Consider the following 19,827-nt stretch of genomic DNA (forward strand, 5'->3'; position numbering starts at 1 on the left):
GGACATACCTGAGACTGCGTAATTTATAAAGGAAAGGGGTTTAATTGACTCACAGTTCCACATGGCTGGGGAGGCTTCAAGGAACTTACAATCATGGCAGAAGGGAAAGCAAACACGTCCTTCTTCACATGGCAGCAGCAAGAAGTGCAGAGCGAAGGGGGGAGAAGCCCCTTATAAAACCATTAGATCTTACGAGAACTCACTGTCATGAGAAAAGCATGAAGGTAACTGCCCCCATGATTCAATTACCTCCCACTGGGTCCCTCACTCAACACATGGGGATTACTATTTGGATTACAATTCAAGACCATATCACATAGATGTAGATATCTGAACCCTAACACTGCTTCAAAAATGTTGTGTAAAAACATATGAAAGATTAATCACATAAGTAAGAATCCTATTGTTGGGCCTAGAAATCATGTAATAATAAACCATAAAAATGACAAAGAAAAATGATTATAAAGTCACTATATAGGGGAAAAGAAATGTGTGATTTTTTCATGGCCTGTGTTTCCTGACTGAATTGTAAGAATTTGATGAAATTTACAATTAGGAAATTAATATTAACGATAAATTTAGTTGGAGGAAAATATAATGAAACTGTTCAACTATTTTACAAGCATGCTGGAATGACAGAACACAAAGATTCCCATACTGCTGTCCCTGAATACCTTAACAGTCAATATTCAGCCACCCCTCTCGTACACACACTACCAGGGACAGCTTTTAGGTATCTGAACTCCAGAGGAGTCATGACTTCGTCAATAGCCAAGGTACAAATGAATGGATGGTAATTATCTTGCCTGCGTAGTGGAAGGCTTAACTTGTCCCAAAAAAAGTTTAGATCCCCTTCAGAGAGGCACATAGGTAGATACTTTGACTATCTCTTGGAATTGAGAGACTAAAAAATAATCTGTCATATTTCCAAACCCTGAATGGGAGATTCTGATGCAATGCAGTTTTTTTAAAAGTGCTTTTTACATTAATAAAAATATTTTTAAACGGCAAAATGTCTTTACTTTTTAGTCTTCTAATATATGAAAAGAAAGACTGATTTTAAATACTGTATCTTTTCTTATCTATCAGGTCATAAGAACAGACTTCGGGTGTATCATCTGACCTGGTTGAGGAACAAGATTTTGAATAATGATCCAGAAAGTAAAAGAAGGCAAGAAGAAATGCTGAAGACAGAGGAAGCCTGCAAAGCTATTGATAAGTTAACAGGCTGTGAACACTTCAGTGTCCGTAAGCCACATTTCATGTTTACTATAGCTATATAAATTTTGCATCCTTTCATTTGGTGAACTACATAATTATGAAAGGCAAAGCAGAGAAAGGAAACAATTTGCAGTTTCAAATACAGACGAGATCAGGGACGTTCAGGGTGGTATGGCTATAGACAACAACTTCAAATCAAAGAAGAGTAAATTTCACTGACACGTCTTCCAGGTCTTCTATGTTACAATCTTGATTTTTTTTTTTTTTGAGAAAACATTGACTGACTAAAATAGTTATTGATGTTAGGTTTAGTTTACCTCCTCACCTTACTTTCTTTCCCAGTCACCCTGAATATTCCAGATAAACCGATTTTTTTTCCTGCCTCTATATAGCTTCAGCTATGTAAATGGTCTTGATTTATCTTCACAAACTTGGGGAGATGCATATGATATTCTCTTTCTTTGGAACAACAGTAAGATTGAATCCCTCCTAATACTGACCAGGAAACTTAACAATGAGTCAGAAAGAAAATTCTATGATCTGCTGGCTCTCGCTCCCACTGTTGATATTAATGAGTATAATCACTAATTGTTTTCCATCTGATTAGAGTGTTTTCATATACCCTGTCTCTTCACAACCATCCACTGTGAAAGGAGGTAACAACCCTAGGGGTTCAGAATCCTGCTCTCAGCTATAAAAAACCATGAGCTAATGTCATCCCATTCTGTTCTATTTCTGAAGCAAATCCCCCTCTACTCTCGGCCTTCTTTTGCTTCTTTCCCTCTTCATTAATTGCCTCTTCAGGCAGAACTGGTGGCATAGGTGAGAAATAGCTGGAATCACATTATATAAATTGCAGTGGGATATTTCTATTGTGACTGACCACTATTGTTCTGCATATAAAGTGACTTTCTCAGGGTAGGTTTTTGTATGTGTGTGCGTATGTACACATACACCACTAAAGAGGGAAATGAGTACCCAGATAATTTAAGCATTAAATAAATACACTAGTTTCTTCTAGGTTTAGGTATCACTACTTCCCTCCAAATCATATTATGCAAATGTGATAGTCCTACAGGTGAAAGATATCCCCAGATGTTAACTCAGGAGTTTATATAGCAAAACTACCTCCTACTAATTTGTAAAATATTAGTTCAGTAAGAGATAGTCACAAAGGTACTCATATTGCAAATCTGTGCTCTTTGTGAGGGGTGGACTAGTTAAGTTTAGCTTTCCTGGCTGACCCCATTCCAGTCCACCTAAGCTCTCAGAACAGCAAAAAGCATTTGTCCCACTGACAGGTGGAATTAGTAGCATCTTCACATAGGAAGACAAGAACAAATCATACTTGCCTGGTATTTTCATAGCCTTCCAAGATCCACAAGACAGTGAAATGGCACCAATTACTACCCTATATTAAATATATAGAAAGTGTTTTCTTAAGAAAGAATATTTTTTATTATTGGAGGAATAGTAATCATGCTCCTTTGACCTACTTGGGAGCAATGCAAAAGAAAATGCAAGAGTAAGCTAGACCCAGAGAGAGACAGAAAGAGAGAGAGAGAGAGAGAGAGAGAGTGAGAGAGAGAATGCGTAGGGATGGCAGAAGAAATTGCAGCCAAGAAAGGGCGTTATAGCACAAAGTATAAATCTATCAGGTAAGATAATATATTCCATAAGAACCAGAAGGGCTAATCAAGAGCAAGCATATACCTATTTATACTTTTTAATTTACCTTTTAAAATAGCCCTGTTGAAATAATGTACATACCATGAGATACACTTGTTTAAAGTGCACAATTCAATGGGTTTTAGGAGATCTATAGAGTTGTGTAACAATCACCATGATCTAATTTTTATCATCCCCAAAAGAAACCCCATATTCATTAACAGTTACCCCCATTCCATCCTTCTTTACTTCCCCCTCTACCACTCACAGTCCTAGGTATCCATTGATAAACTGATAAATGGTTACCTAGGACTTTCTTTCTCTATAGATTTGCCTCTTCTGCACTATTACTATAAATGGAACCATATATTATGTTGTGTTTTATGACGGACTTTTACTTAGCGTAATATTTTCAAGGTTTGTCTATGTTATATTATATATAACATGTATCAGCAATTCCTTTTTATTGCTGAGTAGTATTGCATTGTATGGATATATCACATTTTGTTTATCCATACATCAGTTGATGGACATTTGCACTCTTTCCACTTTTTGGCTATTAAAAATAATGCTACTATGAACATTTCATACATCTTCATATGTGGATGTGTATGGTTTTTTTCTCTTGGATAGTATCGTTACACTGTTTTTCAAAGTGGTTGCACCGTTTCACATTGCTATCTGTAATGTATGAGAGTTCTATATTCTCTATATCCTTGTGAGCAGTTGTAAATGTCTGTCTTTTTATTCTAGCCATCCCCATGGGTGTAAAGTGGGATGTCATAAAAGTTTCAATTTGCAGTTCCCTCATGATTAATGTTGTTGAGTATCTTTTCATATGTTTACTGACCATTTGGAGACATGTCTATTCAAGTCCTTTGCCTGTTTTCTCATTGGTTTGCTTATCCTTTTGCTGTTCAGTTGTAAGCATTCTTTAAGTATTCCATATACTAGAGTCTTTTTTTCTTTTGAGGCAGAGTCTCGCTCTGTTGCCCAGACTGGAGTGCAGTGGAGAGATCTTAGATCACTGCAACCTCCACCTCCTGGGTTCAAGATATTCTCCTGCCTCAGCCTCCCGAGTAGCTGAGATTACACGTGCTTGCCACCACACCCAGCTATTTTTTGTATTTTTTTTTTTTTAGTAGAGATGGGGTTTCACCATGTTGGCCAGGCTGGTATCGAACTCCTGACCTTAAGTGATCCACCCACCCTGTCCTCCCAAAGTACTGGGGTTACAGGCGTGAGCCACTGTGCCCAGCCCATATACCAGACTCTCATCAGAATATGATTTGCAAATATTTTCTCCTATTCTGTATGTTGTATTTTCACTTCCTTGATAGTTACCCTTGGTGCCCCAAATTTTTAGTTTTTGATGAAGCCTAATTTATCTTTTATTTTTCCTTTTCTTGCTTTATATTTGGGTGTCAAATATCAGAATTCATTGCTATATTCAAGGTCATCAAGATTTATCCGTATGTTTACTTCCAAGAGTTTTATTGTTTTAGCTATTACATTTAGGTATTTGATCAATTTTGAGTTAATTTTGTATATGTTGTGAAATTTGGGCTCCAACTTTATTGTTTTGCATAGGTATATCCGCTTGTCCCAGCACCATTTGTTGAAAAGACTGTTTTTTCCCTATTGAATGGTATAACACCATTGACATAGATGTATGGGTTTATTTGCCAACTCCCAGTTTTATTCCATTGATCTATGTGTCTCTCCTTATGTTATTTAGTACCATACTGCTTTGATTACTGTAACTTGTAGTAAGCTTTGAAATTGGAAAGTGTGAGTTCTCCAACTTAGATTTTCTTTTTCAACATTGTTTGGCTATTAGGAGCGTCTTAAGATTCCATGTGAAATATAGGATCAACTTTTCCATTTCTTCAATAAAAGGCCATTGGGATTTTAATAGGGATTGCATTGAATCTATGGGGACAATTTTGGACCGTATTGCTATTTCAACAATGTTAAATATACCTATCTACAAACAGGAGAACTTTTTCCATTTATTTAGGTCTTCTTTAATTTCTTTCATCAATGTTTTAGTGTACAATTTAGAGTGCTCTTGAAGGCGAATATGTATACTCCATAAAACTATACAGTAATTTTGTCACCTTTTTGTGGGCATCAAATTGTAACCAAGTAGCTTCCCCAAAAATATACTGTCTGTGCTCTTAAATTGTGGTTATGGCATTTTTTATGACAAATACAAATACTTGAGTGTTCTTGTTAACTCTGTGGCATCGTTACTTTTTTGTGTTTTATCATTATAGTCCAACATGAAGAAACAACATATATTGCAATTGCTTTGAAATCATCAATTCACCTTTATGCATGGGCACCGAAGTCCTTTGATGAAAGCACTGCTATTAAAGTGAGTGATCTCCTTTTTCTTTGGATTGTATGATTTTTTATTTTGAGAAGAAATTGTGAACAGAATCGTACCTTGGAATACAGATGCAGAAGTATATACCATTCTTCTATAGTTAATGCAATTTTATTGTTAGTTTGCTTGCTTGTTTGTTTGTTTATTTTTTAGATACAAGGTCTCACTCTCTCACTCTGGCCCAGGCTAGAGTGCAGTGGCATGATCATAGCTCACTGCAGCCTTGATCTCCTGGGCTCAAGCCATCCTCCTACCTCAGCCTCCCAAGTAGCTAGGACTACAGGCACACATCATGCCTGGTTAATTTTTTAATATTTTGTAGAGATGGGGTCTCACTAATGTAACTTGAATATACCATGTCAGTAATTACTGTTTAACCCTTTTTTAGACAATTCACAGGCACCACAGCAAGGGAGAATGCGAGGGAAATCCCTGGCCCCTCCCCTTATAGGACCTCCCCACCAGCGCCTCACTCCCAATTCCTGTAGTCAATATGAAGACCTTCTCTTCTAGAGCCCCAAACACAGGCTTTGGGTGCCACCCCAATAAATTGAAGCTGAGAAAGTCCCTGTTTTCTCTTAGTGGGGGGTAGAGAGCAGAGGGAAGGTAAAGAAAGGTATGGTAATGATAGAGAGGGAACACCCTTGGAGGAAAAAGGAGGGAAAAGAAAGCCTTTGCTCCAGTTACCATGGCCACAATATGTGGGTATGGGAAGGGGTTGGATGGGTCTATATTCCTTCCAAGCTGGAACTCTAAACACATTTCTCTCTATATCTATTAATATTGTGAGACATGGTGGTTAGGCTTACCAGTACTCTTTCTAACTTTATTACAGTTTGGCTGAACTTCTGTGGATAAGCCACATAAATTAACAATTTAGTGTCTTAAACAACTAACCTTAAAATGAGGGACTGTTTTTATCTAGAGTAACTTACTTATAATGCTCCAGAATTCTACTTAAATGGAATTATTTTGTATTTATTCCATAGTAATGAGGGTTGACTAAAGAACTGGCAGCATTCTATCACATCCAGTAGCTTCTAACCTAGGATGTATATCAGAATTAGCTGGAACATTTGGTAAAGGTTTAGATCTCAGACCCAACACCAGGCTGAATTAGTGGGTCTGGAGTAGGGCCTGGGAATTGATATTTTTAGCAGATGTTCCAGGTGATTTTTAACTAGTTGATCCACAGACAGGTTTTAACAAAGCACTGATAGGGACCCATCCTGACAGACGCAGCAAGGTATTCATGAAATACTTTTGTATCTTAAGTCAGGATCTGTTTACATGGTATATTTTGTAAGGGAACACATCACATGTATACAATAAAGATGAGCAAATTCTTATGACTACCTGCCAATGTCTATTTGCATAATAACGATGTTCTTCTATAAATTATACAGATGACTGTATATACAGTCTGAGTCAACCCTAAGACAAATCACATCACATCCCTGATCTGATCTCCCTAAATTGGGCCTTGGTTCAGCTGTCAGTATTTGGATATGGGTTTATTCTTGGGTGTCTGCTGATTGGTCAGAGCTGCCTGGTATGGAGCTGGAAAGCGAAGAGCTAAGTACCAACAGTCTGTCTAGCCTGATACACAGTTCTTGTCCAAGTCCTCACTGCAGTTCTTGACTCCCACCTCACAACTACAGTATGGTGAATCCTGTGATGCTCAGTCCTCTACCGTGATCTGATCTTGGCAATGAATCCTGTTTGGCCTTTTGTTTTGGACTAGAAACCATAGGAGCCTAGAGTACACACCCAGTATATGGTAGGTTAACATGTCTGGCCCTTTTCATTCCCTACCAAGTATGCATTGATCAATCAGCAGACTCTGAAGGAGACTACATGTCCTATCAAGCCTATATACGAATACTGGCAAAAATACAGGCAGCTGATCCAGCGAACCGGTTTAAGAGACCAGATGAGCTCCTTCATTTGCTGAAGCTCAAGGCAAGGAACTTGAAGACAGCAAACAGAATGCAGGGCCATACAAAGCTCTTACGATCATTGCCAATCTGACCTTTGAAGAGAAACTCAATATTTTGAAGCTATTGAACATAATTATTTCTTTGTTGTGATAACAGATCTAAGAAAAACTGTAATACACAGGTCTCTAAATACAATATGCCATTTTAAAAATCCACCTGGGTTTTGTACACTTATAAACCTGACAAAAGAGTGAGGGAATTTTTGCCTTAGTTAGAATGTCATTTTTGGCCTTTTGGCCATATTTGGTTTTATATTCACAGGTATTTCCAACACTTGATCATAAGCCAGTGACAGTTGACCTGGCTATTGGTTCTGAAAAAAGACTAAAGATTTTCTTCAGCTCAGCAGATGGATATCACCTCATCGATGCAGAATCTGAGGTTATGTCTGATGTGACCCTGCCAAATAATGTAAGATAATACCTTCAGATTCCTAGAAATTATTGCATACTACCATTTGAGTTTTTCCAACTGTCAAAACTCTGAAAGGTTTAAAAATATGATTAGCAATGTCTATACCGGAACTGAGACATAAAAGGTAAGTATAGAGTGCCAGAAAGTGGTCTTGCATAAACAAAAAACACTGATGATTCCTTAGTTTAGAAAGCTGAGTATATTCTGCAGATAGATTTTGCTTGTCTTGCTGAATGTTTTTTTTTTATTTTTAAAGAATAAAGTTTACACTTAAACTCTGGACTTCTATTGCTACATCAGAAGACCAGATAGCATCAGTGCCACATTACTATCTAGCCATTATCAATAGGAATTTATTCATTCATAGCTCCTTTTAGATGGGATATATGCTCTACATTCTCTATCCATTTATGTTTATATATTTATAATAACTGACCATAAAGTGTATTTGATTTTGCAGTACTTGCTTTAGTTTTTCTGCACTTCACAATGCATTAACAATTTTTTTAAACATACAACACCAGTATTGCAGCATTATTATGTGTATCCCTATTCTTTATTATATTACCTCAACAGTGACATAACAGCAAATTATCATAAAATGTTCTCTTATCTGGTTAATTATAGTTAGAATTTCTGATCAAAAGATTCAGCATTTTAAAAGCAGATACTCCTCAACTCTTAAATGCTTATGTTTTGTGAAACATGGCACAACATCTAAAATATAGATTGTCATAAAAATATTATACACATCATTTACATAAAGAGTTTGAACATAATGTAATATCCCTCACACACACCATACAAAATATAATTCTACCGTGTCTCAAATTTGATGTTGGCAATGGTGTTTGTCCTATTGAAATTTTTATTTAAAAGGAAGGCCTAAACCAACAGCTCTCTACTTCACTATATTTAAATTCCCAATTTTTAGACAACCAAAGTTTTAGCAGTTTAGCATTATACAAAAAGTCCAGGAAAAAACTTTGATGTATTTTCAAATTACTACAGTTGTGTGATATTTTGAACAGCTCTCAGAATTGTCTCATATGTCTCTAACAAATTACATAAACCAATTGTCAGGACATTAGTGGGGACAATTTTGTAAAAGTCTTTTGGTCATATTAAAGATAATTAGCTTATTACTCAGTTGTTGCCCATGATTATATAGAAATCACACTGTTGATAATGTAGAAAATACTGAACCAATCTTAGCCAAAGCCACTTAAACGTGAGGTCAAGTTAATTTTGTTATAGCTATTGTTGTACTCTTCAGTTGGAGTGTCTTCCGTAGCTTCCTGCATCTCTCTCTCTTTTTTTTTAATGTTGCGTCAGATAGCTTTTATTAAGAAGCTAGTACAGTATTGAACTTTGCAGCATTGGTCCATGTTTACACTTATTTGAAAAGTAATTCAGGAATTTTGACCCCCGTGTTTCACATGATTAATAAGCAAGGAAAGTTATTTCCTTTTGAAGCAATTTGTTAGTTAGAGATGAGTTCTTAAAAATCACTTTCTGACCTAATTAGGATACCTTGTGTATATTCAAAAATATTTTTAGCTAAATACTCTAGTGTCTTGACCCACTAAAAGAGAAAGGACTCTAATATCAGGGAGGGGGGTATCTTCTGAGAAAGAATATAATAAAAATAATATTTTTCCAAGAGTGCTAGATTACAAAAGCTGTAATGATACAAGGGAACCATGTGTGCTAAAGAATATCTGGTTACTTCAGGAATCATCTGAGAAGCATCTGAGGCTGTCTGGATTTGCAACAGTCCAGTTTTTTTCTAAACAGATTTTATTAAGACAACCTTCTTTCCTGCAATTTCTTTTACTCTCTTCCTTTATCTTTTTTTTCTTATTCAATTGCTCATGCAAGTGCCCAGGGAACGCATTAAAATTGCTTTTCGTCTCTGGATCCCCATTTTAGTTATAAGGATTGTTGTTGCTGGGACATGGCCTCAAGCACCTGGCCTGAGTACGCTGGGTTTGGCAAGTATAGTTTCTGTTTTTTTTGTTTTTTTTTTTTTGGAATGTGCTAGTTTGGAGAAACCATAGAGGAACACAATTTTTCATTTGCAGGGAAATACTGTTAATGTGACAGTATCTGTAGTTTAAGAAAACTTTGTTGCATTGTTTTGTGCATCATGAAATTTAGAAATGCTTAGATATTTCTTAGTTTTTCATATTATGTCACCAAATATGTCTTTGAATGTGTATCTTAAGTGCATTTGAAATTATAATAATTGGAAAAGAAATTCTAACTTTTTTGCAAAGGGGGAAATGACTCAAAGTTATATTTCAAGCTGTGAAGACTATTATAAAGCTGTCCCTTGTAAACATTTTAAGCTCAAGCTATTTTTTAGATTAGATTTCTATTTCTAATTTGAGTGAGTTGGCTGATAAGCAAGTATTGTATATTTGTTATTTGGTTTGTACATTAATTACTAAAGTATTTATTAATGTGTTATCTTAAACCCAAGTCTCTAACAAGTAGTGTTTCTTCTATTATGATACACAATAATTTGTGAAATATCAAGAAATCTCTGTGTGTTGGAAATACATCTTTGCTTTTTTAAAATAAGGCTTTCTCCTAATTATAAAGAAGAATATTTAACAGTTATGAATTTATGACATAAAGAAAGCAGCTCTCTTCAAATATTGGATAGCATGCTTATTAATTTGGAAACAGAGGTTTCTCTTCCTCCTTGCTCTTTGAACCTCTTTTGGTCTTTATTGCTCTGCCAAGCTGCTTCGATTAAAGTAGTAGTGATAAAATATTGGACATATAAATCTTTATGAAACATAATTCCAGCCCCTGGAAATCATTATACCACAGAATATCATCATTTTACCTGATTGCTTGGGAATTGGCATGATGCTCACCTTCAATGCTGAAGCCCTTTCTGTGGAAGCAAATGAACAACTCTTCAAGAAGATCCTTGAAATGTGGAAAGACATACCATCTTCTATAGGTATGTATACAATTTCTTTCTTCTTCAGGACCCCAGAGAAACTTTTCAAGGGTAAAAAAGTGTCCTAAGAAAAGATTTCCTGAATTATTACATTTTCTTAAGACACATAAGATTAATTTGGGGTTCTGCATAATTATTCCCTTAGTAAGGTGATGCCTGTATTTGTCCTATGCTTAATGAATTCGTGAGAGTACCACAAAGAGACTCATTTTGGTTATCTGAGTTATTTGCAATATTGTATAATTGAAATGAGAGCTAATTCCTTTCCACAAAAATCTATAATTTTGTTTTAACTCCCTTTACTTGCAGACTTTACACAGATACTGGAAATGCTTCTTTTCATCTCACCGATTGTGGGGTTTATCTTTATCTTAGGAGACTGCCAACTAGTATAAAAGAGCCAAATACTTCTATTTTTTATAGTCAGTAGAGTTCTATTTTGTGAGTGATATTCCTGTGAAGAATCAAATCATTTAGAAAAGTGACAGATATGACTGACTGGAGTGCTTGTTAGATACCAACCACATGGCAACAAAGAAAAATGCCTTTTCACCTTCATCAAACCAGGACATTTTTTTCTTCCTAGCCAAAGCAGGACTGCTGATCTGAGAAATCCAAATAATTTGAGATTCTTGTATATGTTCTGAGGCTCAGTGACCCCAGATGTGATTCTAGATAGGGAACATAATGCATACGAAAAGTAAAAATATTAGAGAGAGTAGAATGATTAGCTGGAGGATAGCTATTATAGAAAAGAGAAGTTTAATGGAGAAAATAAAGGAAAAAGGCAGCAGTGTATGTGTGTGTGTGTGTGTGTGTGTGTGTGTGGAGAGAGAGAGAGAGAGACTTAACAATTGCATCAGGTATTACTAAGTGTTCCCACTTCCAAAACATTGTGTCCCATCTCAGAAAAGCAAGCTAGCTCAGTAGCTAGGTTAAGTGGCAGATGTAGGTGTTTTGGGACTAAGGTGGAAATTATGCGATGCCATATGAACTATGTACTTGGACTCAGCAAAAAGCCTTTGCTTTAGGTTAAGAATTTTTAGTCTATGTTGTTGTTGACAACATAGAGACAGACAGAGAGAGAGAGAGAAAGAGAGAGAGAGATGGTCTGTCAAATGAGAAGACAGATGCTTCTGAGATCTCTATAAAATGACTAAATATGATCCTCATGTGGCTTTAAGGACCATTTTGAAAGAACTGCTTTTTAATGAACATTTTTTATATGGGATGATGGCACTTTGCATTGCATCTGCAGAATCCTTCTTCTTCTTCTTTTTTTTCATATATAGTCAGTTTAAGGATTGTCCTGAAAACCTGCTCCAATTTCCTCAAACAAGTAAGAACTCACAGAGGGTTTAAAACCACTTTAAGTGACAGAAGATAAATGCTTACAGTATAATTGACAGATTCGGGGCAAAAGAAAGTAAAAATAATGACTCATGTTCTATCCTTTACAGTGGTACTTTTGTGATCGATATGCTAATCAGAAATGGTTATAAGGAAATTCAGTTCAAATAGGAAACTGAACAAACCCCTATATTTATGCCAGGAGACAATCATAAGGGTCAAAGGGATCTTGAGAAGTCATCTGGTGCAGCTCTTGTCCTCAGACAGGACAACTTCTGACCTAAAACAAAAATAGTTGCTAGAATTTGAAAGACAGCTACATGTAAAATAAATTACAGTACTATAAGAACATGATATTTTAGTTTGTATATTAAGGATATTTTGAGAGTATGCTAAAGACTGCTATATAACACTGATATTAAGGAGATCAATTACTGTATTACTCTGTCTACAAACAACTGCTTTGTTATTTAAAACTAATTCAGATCCAGATTTCCCCAATTTAAATTTTACGTTTTCTTAAGTTATAATAAATGTGTTCAAATCATTGCTCTCCATTTCCAAACAAATATATACAGGCTTAACAATTGCATCAGGTATTACTAAGTGTTCCCACTTCCAAATCATTGTGTTTCATCTCAGAAAGCAAGCTAGCTCAGTAGCTAGGTTAAGTGGCAGATGTAGGTGTTTTGGGACTACGGTGGAAATTATGCAATGCCATATGAACTATGTACTTGGACTCAGCAAAAAGCCTGTGCTTTAAGTTTAGAATTTTTGATCTATGTTGTTGTTGACAAAAATATCATTTTTAATAAAGTAGTCACATAGGTGAAGAAATTCAACTCTAGATAGACTAAATCTGTTACTTGTTCCCAACCCTCTGGAGACTGATTTTCCTTATTTCCCTTATATCTGGAGTTATTTTAATTCTAGTCTGAAATTTGACTTATAAAGTCTTCTTCCAAGATAACCATTTTTCTTAGTCAATTTATTCCTTTTATAATAGAAAAAATGAAAAATCAAAGTAATTAATTGATTCTGATTTTAATCATGTTAATATGAGAATGAAGATGCCTTATTTTGTTGTTTCCTAGACTATTTTAATTTGAGTTTAAAATCTTGATATTATTTTAAATGTCAGGATTTTATTTACTTATGGAATTTTTCCCCATGAAGTACATAAAGAATATTAAATTGAAAGTTAGAAATGTAATAATAGTGCTGTTCCTTGTGTCAAAAAATACCTTACAGCACCAGCTGACTGACTGTTTACACAATTAGGTTTAAGGCAATTATTATCATAATCTATATTTGTCACAAAGTATTATAAAATAGAGTCAAAAAAGTTAAAATCTTAGTAAATATTTCCTGAGCAGGAAAAAACCTTAAGAATATCAAATTAGCTTTGGTTCTGCTTATAACACGATAATTTAATGAATTGCATTAGGGTTGCTACAGTCATTATTTGAGCAAGTCATTTTTTAACAATTTTAATTTTTAAGAGTCAGGTTTTCATGTATGTCACTGGAGCACAAATATACACCCTTATTAGGAGCCCTTATTAGGAATGCTGTATGTCACTTAGACTATAAAATAAAGAGTGGCTGTGAGTAGATCACAATGTCTGCAAATGGGAGAAAATTAGTCCTTAGCTTTTTCTGTGGTCTTAGAGGATATGAATACAAGAATTAAATAATTGAGACCTGGTAATTAAATGTTGATTACAATGGTGCCTTTAGATAGCCAGTTTGAACACCACTCTTGAGCAGCAAAATGGCCAAACAACTGACTACAGGAGGGAAAAACAGGATGTGCTAACCTGAACTGTAACAATGAGCCTCTTAATAAACAAACATTGACTGTAGTTATAATTTTTTATGACAGCCAGAAAGATTTTGTGTTTTTCTGATTTTTTTTCATTTGTATTGTAGCTTTTGAATGTACACAGCGAACCACAGGATGGGGCCAAAAGGCCATTGAAGTGCGCTCTTTACAATCCAGGGTTCTGGAAAGTGAGCTGAAGCGCAGGTCAATTAAGAAGCTGAGATTCCTGTGCACCCGGGGTGACAAGGTATAGCTTACACCCTCCAGTTACAGCAAAAATAACGCAACCATTGAAAATGAACTAACAAAAGAAATTTCTGTCCTTTTCCTTCTGGCTATAAATATATTTGTGGTATATTTTTTCAAACTGGCATACTATTGATTAAAAAACAATTTTATATTTTGCAGTAGAAACGCTAATTTGGTAAGTGATGAAATTTGGTTTCAAAAGAAGCTCATTTTGAAAAAATAAGAAAAAATTCTAGTTACGTCTTAAGCAAAGCTTAGCCATTATTTTATTTGGTTCAAAATCCTTTATTGTCTTTGATTCATAGTGCCTTTCATGTTCATATTAAAATGATATTTTTAAACAAAATGCTTGAGCAAATCTGCCTTTTATAGCTTTCAGCATAATTCAGTAACAGAAGGAAAATGTACTTATGTTTACTGAGCACCTAATTGTATAGTAGGCCTTGTGCTAGATACTTTAACAGCTGTCTCAATTTATCTTCACAAGTGGGTGTTATGATGTTTATTTTGCAGAAAATAAAAATAAAATCAAGATTTGGCAATTATTTGTATAATTTGATCAATTTTAACAACTAATTCAAATAGTTTAGATGGAAAATTTCATGGTGTAAGATTATTACCATTCCTACCTATTATAGGAAATAATAGTGTGAAGAAATAGTCCTAATAGGATTAGGAAACATTCATGTTGAGAAGAGATTGCAGAGGGTTTGAGTTAATATCAGAACAGCCAGGATAAAGCACTGTATGTCAAGCAAAGTTGCCAATTTACAATGTGAAGAGATGAAATGGCAAAAACCTGTGTTTCAGGTCAGCGAGACCTAGAATGCAGTCCTGGCTCTAACCAGGACTAACCAGGTTAGAGAACCTGAGAAGTTTGATTAATCTTTCCGATCCTTAGTTCCTTCATCTCCAAAATAGAAATATTAATAACTGCTTTGGGAACAATTGTGACAACTAGTCATATCTGTAAGCATCTCACAGATTGCCTGTAACATCAGATATGTTAAGTCAAGAATGACTAGCATATCTTTTAAAAAATTTACAATGTTATCTCTTTATTATGAGGTAAAATTACTTACTATGAAATGTAAAATACTGTTTTCATATACACTTAAAGCCCTGCATCCCCCTCTGTACAGAGCAAACTCTGTAAAGGTTTATGAAGACTTTTATTTAATTAGGTATAAAGCAGATCTTAGAAGAGTTAAGCGAGGGCATTTTACATTTTATTTAACTCAGTATAATCATATAATTTTTTCTTAAAAGACTATTTGTTTTCTTGATGACTACTAACTGAAGTAACTATGATTGCTGCCTTTGTCTAATAATATTAAATATTTTTAATATTTAAATTTTAATAATTTCAAATATTATCTTTTATCAAGCAAATGTACAGTTACATATACTGTAAGCTCACAGTATCACAAATTAGAGACTCCCTGCCTCCCTTTGTCACACCTAGTGTATCTTATCATCATCATTATGTCACAAAGTCTCCTCAATATAGCCACTGTGGATGTCAAAAGCCTTAGTCCTAACAAGGAGACCTTTGTTTGATATTTATGTGAATATTTTGTTATAATTTTCTTTATGGTACAGACCACATTTACACAACATGTCCCTCTCTAAGCCACTGGGTTTAACTCATTTTATCAATCTGTTGATGTCAGTCCATTTTGCTGAAATAGAAAATTGCATGAGTGGATGTTAAGTGCTCTCACCATAAAAATGATAACCACGTGAGGTGATACATTTGTTAATTAATAAGATTTAACAATTCCACGGTGTATATGGACTTCAAAACATCATTTTGTATGTGATAAAAACATACAGTATTATCTGTCTGTTAAATTTTTTAATATTAAAAAATAATGAAAAGAAAAAAAAAATTGTACCAAGTAGAAAATTTCAGTGGCTTCTTAAATACAAGCAGCAACGGTAAACAACACCTAAATAATTTGTTTCCTTATATTAAAAGAAAAGCCAACTTGAATATAAGTAGATTATTGTTTTAAAAAGCAAAGAAGTATTGCCCAAAAATAATCAAGAACTTCAGCAAATGAAGGCCACCTACAAAATTACTAATTTTATTTAACCATATAAATTATAATTATGTAGAATATAGTAAAAGGTTGTTTTAAAAATGTATAATTTAGACTTGAAACTAATATAAACTGATTCTTTCATTTGAAAAACAAACTGTTCCACAAAACAGTAAGGCTTAATATTTTAATTAGCAGATGCAGATAAAATTATAGTTATATGAAATATCTGGTTGCAATGTATTAAATATCTGTTGACAGTGTATTTCTTTCTTTTTCAAGCTGTTCTTTACCTCTACCCTGCCCAATCACCACAGCCGGGTTTACTTCATGACACTTGGAAAACTTGAAGAGCTCCAAAGCAATTATGATGTCTAAAAGTTTCCAGTGATTTATTACCACATTATAAACATCATGTATAGGCAGTCTGCATCTTCTGATTTCAGAGATTAAATGAGTATTCAGTTTTATTTTTAGTAAAGATTAAATCCAAAACTTAACTTTTAATGTAGCACAGAATAGTTTTAATGAGAAATGCAGCTTTATGTATAAAATTAACTATAGCAAGCTCTAGATACTCCAATGGTGTACAATATCTTTTGCACAAACTTTGTAACTTTTGTTACTGTGAATTCAAACATTACTCTTTGGACAGTTTGGACAGTATCTGTATTCAGATTTTACAACATGGAGTAAAGAAACCTGTTATGAATTAGATTACAAGCAGCCTTCAAAAGAATTGGCACTGGGATAAGATTTTTCAGAAAAAGAAAAACATCGACAAACTGTATGTGATTTTTCCAAAGCTATATAAAGAACCAAAGGTTTAGTCAAGAAACAAAAATCTTAAAGATTATTATAACCCAGACTAAGGTTGACCAACCTGCATGCCCAGAGAAAACTATGGTGACAGAGGGGAAAAGGCCACCACTCTTTTTCTCACTGATTCATGCCAATTAAGCCTACAGTTAAAGACCAGTTTTGTTCTTTTCACCCATTTTTAAGCTGATTTTCTCATGATAAGAAGAAAGGAAGAAAGCCCCAGACGCTTGGTTTTTCTCAGAACCCCCAAAAGATGTGCAATAGCTGTTGTTACAAACCATCAAATAATACAGTTGTGAGCCTGAATACAGGACTGAACTCCTATACACATGTACTGTAGAATGAGTATTTTTTAATACCTTAAGGTAGGCGTCAAATTCTACTCCCCAAAGCAGATAGATTGATTTATCAAAATTATTATCTGGCCAACAGTGTGACTATCAGACAGCATCAAATATTTGCCCAATCCAAGATTAGACTACACAAAAGCTTCCTTCCAGTATTAAACAAAAGGAATTAAACATAACTATGAAAAATCTTTGCTAATATCTGTGTTTTTCAGGTTTCTATTTTAGTAAAATCAGAAATTAATCTAAACATATTCAGTGATAAGTTCATATGTAACGACTTAATGTTAAAGGTTAAAAAAAAGATTTCACAAAATATACAACTTTCACCATATATATAAGCCTGCAAAATTAGAGTAGTGAAAGTCATGGTAGTCCATCACCCAAATATGTTATAGACGCCATAGACAGGTGATGTTTGGTCACCTATGGTAACTGCTACCTGATGAAGAGCATAATTTCTGCATATCCATCCTCAATACCATGGTAAATTCTGGGGCGATAGAGAAGCAACAGAACTGCCACAAAGTATACCTCAATATAATTCCTCTAGTTCTGCTTCTAAAATCTGAGGACAGTGCTAGTGGGAAAATAATTTTCAAACTACCTGGTTAACCAAAATACAAAAGCAGCTGACTATGTGTGATTTCATAACAGCACATTTCTTGACACTTAGTGCTAGAAATGAAGATTTGGATTTTCCTAACAACTTACATCAAGAATGTAGTATAGCTCATTATTGAGAATTTAGGAAAGCCTGAATCCATGAAGTAAGGAAATAAATGTGACTCACATTTCTTTTACTGTGACACAATAATGTGATCCTAAAACTGGCTTATCCTTGAGTGTTTACAACTCAAACAACTTTTTGAATGCAGTAGATTTTTTAAAAAAACAAACTTTTATGTCAAATTTTTTTTCTTAGAAGTAGTCTTCATTATTATAAATTTGTACACCAAAAGGCCGTGGGGAATTTTGTGCAAGTACCTCATCGCTGAGCAACTGGAGCTTGCTATGTTTTAATTTCAGAAAATTTCCTCATATAAGTAGTGTGTAGAATCAAGTCTTTTAATAATTCATTTTTTCTTCATAATATTTACTCAAAGTTAAGCTTAAAAATAAGTTTTATCTTAAAATCATATTTGAAGACAGTAAGACAGTAAACTATTTTAGGAAGTCAACTCCCATTGCGTTCTGTGGCAGTTATTCTGGTAAAAATAGGCAAAAGTGACCTGAATCTACAAAGATGTCCCAAAGTAACCAAGTAAGAGAGATTGTAAATGATAAACTGAGCTTTAAAGGATACAGTGTTAATAAAGAAAGGAAGATGGGCACATGTCAAAAAGGGAAATTGAAATGTTAGGTAATCATTTAGAAAGGACAGAAAATATTTAAAGTGGCTCATAGGTAATGAATATTTCTGACTTAGATGTAAATCCATCTGGAATCTTTACATCCTTTGCCAGCTGAAACAAGAAAGTGAAGGGACAATGATATTTCATGGTCAGTTTATTTTGTAAGAGACAGAAGAAGTTATATCTACACATTACCTTGTAGCAGCAGTACCTGGAAGCCCCAGCCCATCACAGAAATGTGGAGGGGGGCTCCTGACTAGACAATTTCCCTAGCCTTGTGATTTGAAGCATGAAAGTTCTGGCAGGTTATGAGCAGCACTAGGGATAAAGTATGGTTTTATTTTGGTGTAATTTAGTTTTTTCAACAAAGCCCTTGTCTAAAATAAAAGGCATTATTGGAAATATTTGAAAACTAGAAAATGATGGATAAAAGGGCTGATAAGAAAATTTCTGAGTGACTGTCAGTAGAAGTGAGGTAAGATCCCCAGAGGAAAGAGTAAGAAGGGATAATCATTAAGATAGTAAAACAGGCAAAGCGGAATCACATGTGCACACACACATACACATGTAAACATTGGAATGCATAAGTTTTAATATTTTAGTGCTATCAGTTTCTAAATGTATTAATTACTAAGTGCCCTCTCCCAAGATTCATTTAGTTGAAACAGTATCCATAAACTAGGAATAATGCCACATGCATTCAATGGGATCTTTTAAGTACTCTTCAGTTTGTTCCAAGAAATGTGCCTACTGAAATCAAATTAATTTGTATTCAATGTGTACTTCAAGACTGCTAACTGTTTCATCTGAAAGTCTACAATGAATCATTGTTCAACCTTGAAAAATAAAATTTTGTAAATCATCGGTTGTTGTCATTATTGAAATATACTTATCTAATGCCATGGAATTAGGACTTATTCAAATAATATTCATTTCTTTAAAGTATATAATAATGATCTGATTAGAATCTGTTAGGGGTTCAGCTTGTTGTTGCATTTGGAATTCTGGCCAAAGAGGGATATATTAATCTGATTTTAAAAATACCTTCTGGCTACAGTAGTGAAATTAGAAGCTGATTAATTTTCCTCTAAATATATAGGACTTTACACATAGGCATAGATCCACATGGTATGGGTAAAACTCAAGCAAGTTTCAGTGCTGCC

General features: G+C 34.5%; 1 protein-coding gene across 4 annotated transcripts in view; it reads left to right on the plus strand.

Annotated features, from left to right (window-relative positions):
- NRK (Nik related kinase) overlaps positions 1–19,525 on the plus strand; it is a 136,870-nt gene extending 117,345 nt beyond the window's left edge. For 2 of the 4 annotated variants that reach the window (XM_054544921.2, XM_024241090.2), the window contains exons 23-28: positions 1,090–1,248; positions 5,169–5,269; positions 7,543–7,692; positions 10,513–10,672; positions 13,954–14,093; positions 16,423–19,499. In XM_054544921.2, the coding sequence (XP_054400896.1) occupies positions 1,090–1,248; positions 5,169–5,269; positions 7,543–7,692; positions 10,513–10,672; positions 13,954–14,093; positions 16,423–16,518 (806 nt within the window). In that variant the 3' untranslated portion in view covers positions 16,519–19,499. Of the gene's footprint in view, positions 1–1,089; positions 1,249–5,168; positions 5,274–7,100; positions 7,244–7,542; positions 7,693–10,512; positions 10,673–13,953; positions 14,094–16,422 lie in introns of all 4 variants that reach the window. The other 2 variants (XM_054544922.1, XM_024241091.2) reach the window with 2 other exon arrangements.
- The last annotated feature ends 302 nt before the right edge of the window (positions 19,526–19,827 follow it).

This window comes from Pongo abelii, chromosome X, assembly GCF_028885655.2.
Source record: "Pongo abelii isolate AG06213 chromosome X, NHGRI_mPonAbe1-v2.0_pri, whole genome shotgun sequence".
Taxonomy (NCBI): Eukaryota; Metazoa; Chordata; class Mammalia; order Primates; family Hominidae; genus Pongo; species Pongo abelii.